Below are 12,371 nucleotides of genomic sequence, written 5' to 3'. Positions count from 1 at the left end.
AATAGTACTGTAGGCTACATAGTCCTTCTTTAACCAAATTAAATTAAATACAAATGACAGTAAAGGTTTTTTTAAGACTAGCATTTGAGCCTGAAATAAGCCATAATAAGCCCAAGCCGAAACAAACAAATGAACTAATTCACAATTTTTCAATTCAAAGGAGCTGCTGTGCAAGCAAAAAAGGTTCCTTTCAGCTTCTGAGCTGAATCTTTCTTGAGAGATTAGTGACCAAGCAAGGCAGTAGATGGCTGCTGCCCCTAGTGGCACATAGAGGAATATCACACAAGTGGTGCGTGACTTGTGGGACAGGCCAACGAAAATGTGCCGATCTCAGTAGCAACCAACTGTATGTACAGGATACAGATATCCCAGATATTCATGAGAAACACAATGGTATGACACAGTTATAAAAACCCATTCCAACCTGCTTGCACTCGTTTCTTTACCTCTTTTCGACACTCTCCATTGCTCTGAAATGTTGACCCTAAGCACTTAAAAGTCCTCCACCTTCTTCACGTCTACTTCCTGTAACCTCACTGTTCCACTTGGGTTCCTCTCATTCGCGCACGTGTATTCTGTCTTGCTGCGGCGAACCTTCATTCCTCTCCTTTCCAGGGCACTTCTCCACCTCTCTAGATATTCCTCTACCTGCTCACTGCTCTCACTACAGATCACAATATCATCTGCAATCATCACGGTCCATGGGGATTCATGTCTAACCTCGTCTGTCCAGCCGTCAGCCTGTCCATCACCATGGCGAACAAGAAGGGACTCAGTGCTGCTCCTTGATGCAGAGTTTGCAGACCCACTTCCACCTTGAACTGCTCTGTCACACCCATAGCACACCTCACCACTGTCTTACAACTTCACCCATAGCACACCTCACCACTGTCTTACAACTTCACCCATAGCACACCTCACCACTGTCTTACAACTTCACCCATAGCACACCTCACCACTGTCTTACAACTTCACCCATAGCACACCTCACCACTGTCTTACAACTTCACCCATAGCACACCTCACCACTGTCTTACAACTTCACCCATAGCACACCTCACCACTGTCTTACAACTTCACCCATAGCACACCTCACCTCTGTCTTACAACTTCACCCATAGAACACCTCACCACTGTCTTACAACTTCACCCATAGAACACCTCACCACTGTCTTACAACTTCACCCATAGAACACCTCACCACTGTCTTACAACTTCACCCATAGCACACCTCACCACTGTCTTACAACGTCCATACATGTTCTGCATCACTCAAACATACTTCTCTGTCACTCCAGACTTCCTCATACAATACCACAGTTCCTCTCTCGGCACCCTATCCTATGCTTTCTCCAGATAAAAAAACCCCCACAATGCAGCTCCCTCTGACCTTCTCTGTCAACATCCTAGTACTGCTTCCTTGGCATGAAACTATACTGCTGCTCAGAAATGTTCACCTCTGCCCTTAGTCTAGTTTCCACTACTGTCCCATAACTTAATTGTATGGCCCAGCTCAGCTTTATTCCTCTGTAGTTTCCACAACTCTGCACGTTTTGGGCCGATAAAGTATATCAATTAGCCAGTGCACAAGTGCAACTGGCTAATTTCAGCGCATCCTTGCACAAGCGCTATAGGTTTTGAGATGACGCGTGTCTGACAGATGATTCGACAGCCCTATCCGATTCATTCATTCTCCTGTCGTATCTATTCGCTTCTTCCATTCTCTTGTAGTACCTATCCGATTCCTCCATTCTCCTGTAGTACTTGGCCAGTTTGATAGAAAATATGATGCTGGGGATGAAGAAGATCAGACACCAGCCCAGACTAAACCAGAAAGTGTTCAGAGACTCCAGCATGTCTTCACAGATGATGTTCTTCACTGAGTCAACAGCTCTGGCCACCGGTCCACAACGGGCCACTTGCTGTGTCAGGTTGGTGCACTCAGCATATGTGACGGTGACGTTGTCCAACTGACTGTCAACAGATGCTCTGTGTTCAGTCTTAATGAACGGTTGTGTTGTGCAGTTGTTGATGACCTCTTGAGCGTTCCCCATTATGCCCAACACGTTGCTGACTTTTCTATTGGTTTCATTCACATTGGATCGAAGTTTCTCTATGGTCAAATTCAGATTATTAGAAATATCTTCCTTTAAACTTTCTAGTTGGCTATGTGCACCTCCCAGGTAATGAATCAGGTCATTAATCGCAGGAGTTGTGACCGAACCTTTGTCAAAATCTTTAAGTTGCCTTTTCATATTATTCAGATCAATGCTGTAGATCATGTTGATCTGCTCCGTAAACCTGGTGAAGTTGATGGTAACATTATGGAGCTTGTCGATCTGGTCAACAACATGGCTCAGCAAAATAATGGGAGTAATGTTAACGCTACTCAGGATCACATCAGTGTATTGGGACATGTTGAGTCCCTCCTCCGGGTTTATAATCTCATCCATGTGCAGTGTGGACCACAGAGACCTGTTCTTCTGACAGTCACTGTAAACATCAGTGAGTGTGAGGTTTCTGTTCAGTCCCAGCATCGAACCTAACTCAAACCCAATCAGACCTGCAGTGTCAATTAGCTTTGACTGCTCTCCGTCATTCCAGGGCTTACACACCAGAGCATACATGTTCCCTCCCGGAACAAACAGCATTAATACCACCCCCATGAGCAGCCAGGAGAACAGGAAGATGAAACCTGCACTAAACAACAGGGCGATGCCTCCACAGTGGGCAGTGGAAGACCGAACTATGGGGTCTGCTTTAGGCTCCAGTCCCAGAGGACCGAGAACCAGACCCAGGATGTTACACACAACGACGAGAAGAACCATACAGCACAGGACCACACCTACTGCCCATGTGATGCGATCTGCTCTCTCAACCTCTGGAGCGATCATGCTGATCTTTCCCTGCAGCTGTGGCAAAGCGTCGGTCACGTTGGTTAAGACAAAGACGAGATGGTCTCTTGTTGCCTGGAAGATCTGGGTTTGTGTGTGCTTCAGATTGTTCTTCATAGGAAGAACTACATTCCTGATGTCACTGGTGACATTCTGTGGAATGTTATTCAAATATGCATTTCCTTCATGGAGTAGAGTGTCCCACTTAACTGCCTCCACTGCAGACTGGAAGTTACAAAGACTCTGGTTAATATAACTAAAGTTAAATATCCCCAGATATAAAACTACTTGTTGCTGGTAGGCATTTGCCAGTGCAATACATGTACTGTTATCTTTGCACTCATTGTCGACTAAGACTTTTTTAAGGTTTTTTTCTGCACTTCGTATTCTGTTTATGAACCCAAAGGTATCGGTATTGGCTTTCTCAATCAGCTTTCTCAGATGTGTATCTAAATTGTGCAGGTCGACATTGTCATGACTTAAATTGGCCATCATTCCAATCGAGTCCAGGGCTGGTCCCACTCCATCCAAGCTTCTCTGGATCTCCCCACCCAGCTTGGGGCCAATGTTGTTAATCTCATCACTAACCTTGTCAAAGCTTTCATTCATCATGTGGTCAAATTGCTCCGGTACAGCGGTGAAGTAGGCATGGAGGTCGTTTAAAGTGCCATTGATTTGTTCCACACTCACTTTAAAGCTTGCATTACTCTTGAACATGAAGAAGTTCCCCAACAGTACAATGGATGTGGTTGTGAAGAGACTCCAGTAGAGAGCTCTCCTACAAGTGTCGGTTCTTGGGGTCTGCCTCTGGTACATTCTCCCACCACAGTTTCCACTGCAGCGACAGCATGCCAGGATGCCACCGATCACTGGCATCAACACCATGTACAGGAGCCCTATGACTGCACACACCAAGAACCCTAACTCATACAGTAGCAAGGCTCTGATGGTGTCTAAATCTTTCAGCACATTTTCATAAACCACAATAAAGTTCCCAATCAGATCTTCTGGAAAGGGGTTTGGTTGGATCATGTTGAGGAAGTGCTTCGTCAGCACTGGCATGAAATCCATACCAGACCTCTGTGTTGTCCTGATAATGTGGGCAATTCAGATAATTCAGGATTAGCCTGTGCTGGCAAATACATTTCACGATAAGCTCTCCACGGCAAGTAGATTCTTCGCTAAATTCTGTTTTCTTTATTTAATAGTTTACTTTAAAGGACAATGAAATAGTTTGTGATGATGCCATTGATGATGTCATTATCTAGACTAGAACGAGGGAATCCTAATATTCGAACTGGGGACCCCTCACCCTGACGAACACTTGAAATTGTAGGCATTATTTGACTCTGTCCACAGATAAACATCGTGAAAATAGCCACAAGCTCTCAGCGCCTCATGCTGCGAGGCGTTGAGAGCTTGTAGATCGACTATTTTCACAATGTTTTCCCTTTTCTTACATAATAATGGTCAATTTGGTATTACAAAGGTATTAAAATGGTGGCTTTAGAAATGCACAGCTCTGTAATATACTCATACTATAGCCTATATGTTGCTTTGATTACAATGTTGCACATTAAGCTAATTATATGGTTGCTTATATCTAACCTTTATATTTTACCAACACTGATGAAACTTATATAATATATTTGATAACTTGTTGTAACTAATGGCCTAATAGCCATTGTTGCGACCGTAGGTCCCAGTTTACTATGCAAACCTGCGTCTCCTGTCAGTCAGTCACGCCTCGTGACACGCTCCATATATGGCCAATACAGAATTCATTCCATATAAATTGATCTGACTTCATCTATGTTACTATCTTGTTATGGTTCAGTTTGTCCTTGAAGCAGCCTCAGTATATCTGATTCTCTGCCCTGTGCTCCTGATAGAACTACCGTACCACTGACCTGAGTGTTATTGTACTGCTACCCATCATATCATGTACATAAAGCATAAACATCACCATCTGAGAATATCGTCTCCACTCCTATTTGCCTCCTCGATTATTGATTGATCCAGAATTCCACGACACGTCTCAGGATCCCTATGGATAATGTGGGCACCCCCCTGGGGGTCCCGACCCCACGTTTTGGAACCACTGATGTAGAACCCAGTAGTGTTTGTCATGTCAGGTGTGGAAACCACCACAGGGTCCAAATGGAATGGAACCCCATTTGGGTCACTGCAATCTGGGAACCCTTCAGCGTAAACAGAGATTATGAACACTGACTGAGAGTGTAAAAATCACACCTGTGTGAAGTGACTGGGGCGCTATATATTAAAGTCTAACTCATGTTGATTAGGTGATGTGATGGTGATGTAAAACAAACGGTGCCAACCCAAACATTAAATTCTCTTTATTGTTAATGGCATTTAATGTTTGTGTTAGGGACCAGATGACGTACATTTTCCCTTCACTGTCACCAAAACTCATGCGGTTTTATTTTTTCATAAAAATGTTAACTTCCTGTTGATTTTACTATTTGAAGATCTGGATCCGGATCCACGGATCCAGTCTGGGGTTTCTTCCTAATAAAATGGACAAATCAACAGGAAGTTAACATTTTTTATGAAAAAATAAGTGAGTAAATGAGTTTTGGTGATGCTCTATATTGTCTGAATCAATTTTGTTTGTGTTTGTTTATGTACTAAAAGAGTGATTTGAGAGCTGTTTTAGCTACAATGTAAGTCAATGAGGGGCATATTTTTAATTATCAATTTCTAATCACTGGAGGAATTATTTTATATTTCTTGTCCACATTTGGAGTTGCATCATGGCAAGGTAACTACACAACCCAAACCTCAAAAAAAGTGGTCTTACCCTTTAAAGGCATAATACCTCTCTTGTGCAGGGTATAGGGTATAGTGTAATTGATTACACTATACATTTAAGATTGTGCACACAAACAGTTTAAAGATATAGGGTGACTGCAGGCCTATGGGTATTTCACTGCATAAGATGTAGTGAAAATTATGATTTTATTTATCTTATATATTGTTAAACATTAAATTAACAGTGCACAAAAAAATTAAATTACGAAATGCATCCTAATCCTAATCATTTATATGAACCTATTTAAAAAAACATCACACTCGTGTGAAGTGATCACTTTTGGCGTCTTCACTTTCCTGCCCCCACTTTTATCTTCACTTGTAAAGTGAAGATAAAAGTAAAATATGTACTTTTTGAGGGGCTAGCACCCCTCAAAAATAAGAATAAAAATCACACCCGTGTGAACTGAGTGGTGCAACTACGTCTCATACTAACCATAGCAACCATGCTCATTTTTGAGTGGTGTAAACCACTCCTACAACTGGCTTTGTTAGTTTACGTGTCTGTCCGTACCAAATCAGACTGATCAGCTGTGGTCTGACGTAATGTCTGACGTAATGAAATCACACCCGTGTGGACTGGGTGACCATAGCAACCATGCGTACGAACAGACAGACAGACACGTAAACTAACAAAACCAGTTGTAGGAGTGGTTTACACCACTCAAAAATGAAGCATGGTTGCTATGGTCACCCAGTTCACCTGGGTGTGATTTCAGCTTTGTTAGTTTACGTGTCTGTTCGTACCAAAAAATGAGCATGGTTGCTATGGTCACCCAGTTCACACGGGTGTGATTTCATTACGTCAGACATTACGTCAGACCACAGTTGATCAGTCTATATAAGACCTTACACCACTCAGTTCACACAGGTGTGATTTTTTTGGTACGAACAAACACGGGTACAAAGCCAGTTGTTGGAGTGGTTTGCACCACTCAAAATTGGGAGTCTTTTCTGCCTTTATTGGATAGTACAGTTAAGTTGGACAGGAAACGAGAAGAGAGAGATGGGGATCGTGACTCGCAGCAAAGTTCATCAGGCTCTGGAATATATGGAGTTCTTTGTCAGGCATGCCCAAACATGTCAGAACAGGCCAGCTCCATATATGGACACTGGGCAGGGGCCCTGTCAAGAGCCGGGGCAGAGAGGCCTTTTGTGGCGATTCTGGACAACCGGTGGTCCGAACGACTCGACACCGGGCACTGCACTCCCTGTGGGGGTGGGGAACACGTGTGTCGAATTTGAAGTTGGTGGGGCGAACGGTTCTCGGGTTGCGTGCATCTCAGCCGTACACACACACAGACAGAGACGTAGATGTGATTTCAGGTCCAGTGATAAGAGGACACCGACCACCACCCACCACCTACACACAACTAATCTGAGAGTGTTCTCTGCGTTCTCACTATTTGGTCTCTCGTCTCTGCGCTCTATAGAAGCTATAGCAGCATTATCTGCGTCTGTTCACTATTTTTGAATAGTTTATTATTAGACATACATGTATACAAATCACACTTGTGTGAAGTGAGCGGCACTCTTTTCATCATACATCATCACATTCCGTGCTCAGCCAATCAAATCATCACATTCCGTGGTTCACAGACACACAAAGCTGGGTATAGGAGGGGCCCTCAAAAACAGCAACAGAGTTGCAGCCAAAAAGGGGGGGGTCCCCCCTCTGCTGAAAGGTGGATTTCCCGGTCCTGTTCTAAAAGATGTAAGTGATCTGCATTTGTTGAGGGAGGGGTCAGGGCCTTCCACGCCTGGGTGGCCGTGCTGTAGGAGAATTTACCCATATTGGTTTTGAATGTGGGTGGTACCAGATCGTTGTTCATGCTCCCTCTAGTATTATGGCTGTCAATCACTATTTTGAGGTAGTTAGTCAGGTATGCGGTACTGAGGGCATTGAGACGTGTGTGCGTGCATTTGGGGCATGTCTATGTTGATTCATACTGTACATCTTCGTCGTTGCAATTTCTCACACGCATGCATTCACACACACACACACACACACACACACACACACACACACACACACACACACACACACACACACACACACACACACAGTCAAGAATACTCCCTGCACATGCATACAAATAAAAACATACTGTGTTTGTGTGTGTGTGTGTGTGTGTGTGTGCATGCGTGCGTGCATGCTTTTGTGGAGGTTTGTGTTGATCCATACTAAACATCTTCGTCGCTGTAATTACTCACACACGCGTCGCGCACACACACACACACACACACACACACTTACTTGCTTATGGCAGTCCATCGATGTCGATGATGACGTTGCTCTATAGTTTATGAGACACACACACACACAATATAAACATACTCAATGTGTGCGTGCGTGCGTGCGTGCGTGCGTGCGTGCGTGCGTGCGTGCGTGCGTGCATGAAACAAACAAAAGAATCTCCATGAATTCAAAGAGATTTAAAAGTATTCAACGTCGACATCTGATTTCTCGAGGTCCGGTTCCTCCATTTTCCTGTAGTACTTATCGTCCGTTTCCTCCATTTTCCTGTAGTACTTATCGTCCGTTTCCTCCATTATCCTGTAGTACTTATCGTCCGTTTCCTCCATTATCCTGTAGTACTTATCGTCCGTTTCCTCCATTATCCTGTAGTACTTATCGTCCGTTTCCTCCATTATCCTGTAGTACTTATCGTCCGTTTCCTCCATTATCCTGTAGTACTTATCGTCCATTTCCTCCATTATCCTGTAATATTTGGCCAGTTTGATAGAACATATAATACTGGGGATGAAGAAGATCAGACACAAGGCCAGACTGAACCAGAAAGTGTTCAGAGACTCCAGCATGTCTTCAAGGTGATGTTCAATTTACAATTTACAATTTAGGCATTTAGCAGACGCTCTTAATCCAGAGCGACTTACATTAGGCAAGAACAAAAGTATGGGAATACATCACATATATAAAATGCATTTATCAAGAAACATGCATAAGCTAAGAACGTAACTAGAACATATCTATATAATGACACTATACATATTAACTATACATATACTATACTATGCTATACATATGTACTATGATGTGATATGACTACATACAATGCAATTATTGTGCTGTCTACATGACATGCTATAAGTCTGTTTCAAATGCTATCTAAGTCTAAAAAGTGCTATCTAAGGGGGTAGGATAAGTGCTATGGGCCATGATGGAGTCTGAAAAGGTGGGTCTTCAGACTACGGCGGAAGATTGGGAGTGATGCTGCAGTTCTGATTGCAACGGGGGGTGCATTCCACAGTTTTGGGGCCAGAAGGGAGAAGAGTTTGGGACGTGTGGAGCGTTGTCCCGGCGTTTTTAGTGAGGGTACTTCCAGCTTTCCTGCGTTGGCTGATCTGAGTGCGCGGGAGGGTTTGTAGAGTCGACAGCTGTGGCCACCGGTCCACAGCGACCCACTTGCTGTGTCATGCCGGCCCACTCAGCATGTGTGACGGTGACGTTGCCCAAATGACGGTCAACAAACTTTAAACTCTCTGTTTTCCGACTTGATGATCTGCTCCGTGTATTTATTGAGGACATCTTGTGCAGTTCTCACATCACTCAGCAACTCACCGACTGTTCCGATGATTCCATCCACATTGGATTGAAGTCCCTCTGTGATTGAATCCAGTTTTGTTATTTGTCCCCAGAATGCATCATTCAATTTCTTCTGGGCATTTTCCAGGTCGCCTTCTACATCATCTAGATTGGTAATTATTACACCTGGATCTTGACCATTTAAGGTTTTCAGCCTTTTAACCTTGGCTAGGATGTGAGTGAGGTTGAGGAGACGGATCTTTTTGATCTGCTGCATGAATAACACGTTGAAGTTGATATCTTTTGCCACAACGGTGATGTTACTGATCTGACCTTGAACTTCACTGCTCAGCAAAGTGATTGGAGTAATTGTAACGTTCCTCAGGATCTCATCCGACACGTTGAGCACCTCCTCCATGTTTACAAGCTCATTCATGTGCAGTGTGGACCACAGAGACATGTTCTTCTGGCAGTCACTGTAAACACCAGTGAGTGTGAGGTTGCTTTTCAGTCCCAGCATCGAACCTAACTCGAACCCAATCAGACGTGGAGTGTCAATAATCTTTAACAGCTCTCCATCATTCCAGGGTTTACACACCAGAGCATACATGTTCCCTCCTGGTACAAACAGCAGTAGTACCACCCCCATCAGCAGCCAGGAGAACAGGAAGATGAAACCTGCACTCGTCATCAGAAGGTTGCCTCCATAGTGTGCAGTGGAAGACCGCACTACGAGGACCGATTTAGGCTCCACTCCCAAAGGACCCAGAAGTAGACCCAGGATGTTACACACAACCACAATGAGAACAATACAACACAGGACTATAGCTACTGCCTTTGTGATATGCACGGCTCTCTCAACCACTGGAGTGATCATGTTGATGTGTCTCTGCAGCTTCCGCAAAGGCTCTGTCACGTTAGTTGAGACATACATGAGAAAGTCATTGGTTACATTGGGGACGTGGGCTTTTGTGTCCTCCATTTTGTTCCTCATATCCCAAACTACATCCTGGGTGTCATTGATGACCTTCTGTGGAACAGTCCCCAAATAACGGGTTACCTTCTGGAGGTGAGAGTCCCACTCCACTGCACCCACGTTCAACATTAATGTAGAAATATTCTGTGTAATGTACCCAAAGTTAATGCCTCGCAGTGCGAGGCGTTGAGAGCTTGTAGATCACCTATTTTCACAATGTCTTCCTCTTTCTTACATAATATTTGGTCAATTTGGTATTACAACAAAGGTCTTAAAAATTATTAAATGGTGACTTTAGAAATGTGCATATACCCTGTAAAATACTTCTGTCGCTTTGTCTACTGTTGAAAGAGAACACAATGTTTCACATTAAGCTAATCATCTGTGGAAGAATGATATGGTTGCTTATATCTAACCTTTATATTTTACCATCACTCATGAAACTTGTGATATTTGATAGCTTGTAAGAGCCTAGTATCTCCAGATCTCCACTAGCCATTGTTTATGTTACAGCCTATCTTGTTATGGTTCAGTTTGTCCTTGAAGCAGCCTCAGTATATCTATGATTCTCTGCCCTGGCTGTGCTCCTGGCAGAACTACCGTACCACTGACCTGAGTGTTATTGTACTGCTACCCATCATATCATGTACATAAAGCATAAACATCATCACCTGAGAATATAGTCTCCATGAGCAGTTGAGACGAATAACCATCTTAGACAAATCTATATTTTATTCTGACCCCTCCCCGAATAGGCCCATCTGCCCTGACCCCTTATCCTGACTTATATGGTTATTCGTCTCAACTGCTCGATTATTGATTGATCCAGAATTCCACGACACATCTCGGTATCCCTATGGTCCCGACCCCCAGTTTGGGAAACACTGATGTAGAAGCCTAGTGTAGTGTTTGTCATGTCAGGTGTGGAAACCACCCGGGGTTCAAATGGAATGGAACCCCATACGGGTCTGACTGTAACACTGCAATCTGGGAACCCTTCAGCGTAAACGGAGATTATGAACACTGACTGAGTGTAAAAATGGAACCAAATGGACCCGTAAGGGTGAATAAACACCATGGGAAATAGAATAACATCAGCCCACTTCACGTTTTGGTCTATCACTCTGAACCGTCGTAGGTCGTGCTCTTTAAGACCTCAAGAGGAAATCAAAGGGCCCTATTTTCGTCAGTGCTAAAACCCTTTTCACTAATCTTATTTGCCCTATTTTTTTTTACTATTTTAAAAACATATTAAAATTGTTCAACTACAGTATAAGATCTACATCAACACGTTGTGAGCTTGTATGTCATTGATGACGTCATTAAATCATTATGTAGAACCCTGTCTTCAAAGTAGATCCCGTCACCCCAGTTTAAAATCATAATAGTAAATGAATAATAATAATATCATTCAATTAATAAGACAGTTTAACCACTTTAACATTTTCAATTTGTCTTGAAAGTAGCACACATCACACACACACACACACACACGCGCACACACACACACACACACACACACACACACACACACACACACACACACACACACACACACACACACACACACACACACACACACACACACACACACACACACACAGATATGTAATGTCTTGATGTTCACTTTCTGGATTAAGTAATAGCCTAAGTACAAAATGACAGTATTTAGGACAGTAATTACACTACATTATTTATTTAGATTGTGCAGAACGTGCATATAAACAGTTTAGATACAGGCTGATTGCAGGCCTATGGGCATTCCCATGCAAAGGGAGAGGTCTGTAACTCAGAGGGTTCCATTTACACTCTCAGAGTGACAGAGTGAGTCACTTTGACTTTCTTGTCCATGTACAACTTTATAACAGTGCAGTACACAGGAAGTTGTGGTTTTCCCTCTATTCCTTTTCCTTCTTTGCTGGACAATTGTCTTTAATTGGATAGATGATTGATTTTAACCACAATTGTGGTTAAAATCAATTTTGTGTGTGCGTGTGTGTGTGCGTGTGAGTATTATGAACGCAATGAATTGAATTTAATAGAATTGAGTGGTCCTCCACTGCCCTCTAGCGGTCATAGTCGTGTATAGCATCAGCATAGTTTTTGAGGAGGACTTCCT

At 43.3% G+C, this 12,371-nt stretch overlaps 1 protein-coding gene across 1 annotated transcript; it reads right to left on the bottom strand.

Annotated features, from left to right (window-relative positions):
* Positions 1-492: 492 nt before the first annotated feature.
* Positions 493-3,965, bottom strand: LOC306942683 (prominin-1-A-like; the record flags this gene model as incomplete). The annotated part of the gene is made up of 3 exons (XM_079528692.1): positions 493-664; positions 1,735-3,047; positions 3,483-3,965. 3 exons carry the CDS (start codon positions 3,963-3,965, stop codon positions 493-495), a joined length of 1,968 nt encoding a protein of 655 aa, XP_079384818.1.
* Positions 3,966-12,371: the final 8,406 nt, after the last annotated feature.

The sequence above is a fragment of the Electrona antarctica genome (assembly GCF_951216825.1).
Source record: "Electrona antarctica genome assembly, chromosome: 18".
NCBI classification, from domain to species: domain Eukaryota; kingdom Metazoa; phylum Chordata; class Actinopteri; order Myctophiformes; family Myctophidae; genus Electrona; species Electrona antarctica.
The sequence above is the reverse complement of the archived record's forward strand: the minus strand, read 5'-3'. Positions and strand labels throughout refer to the sequence as shown.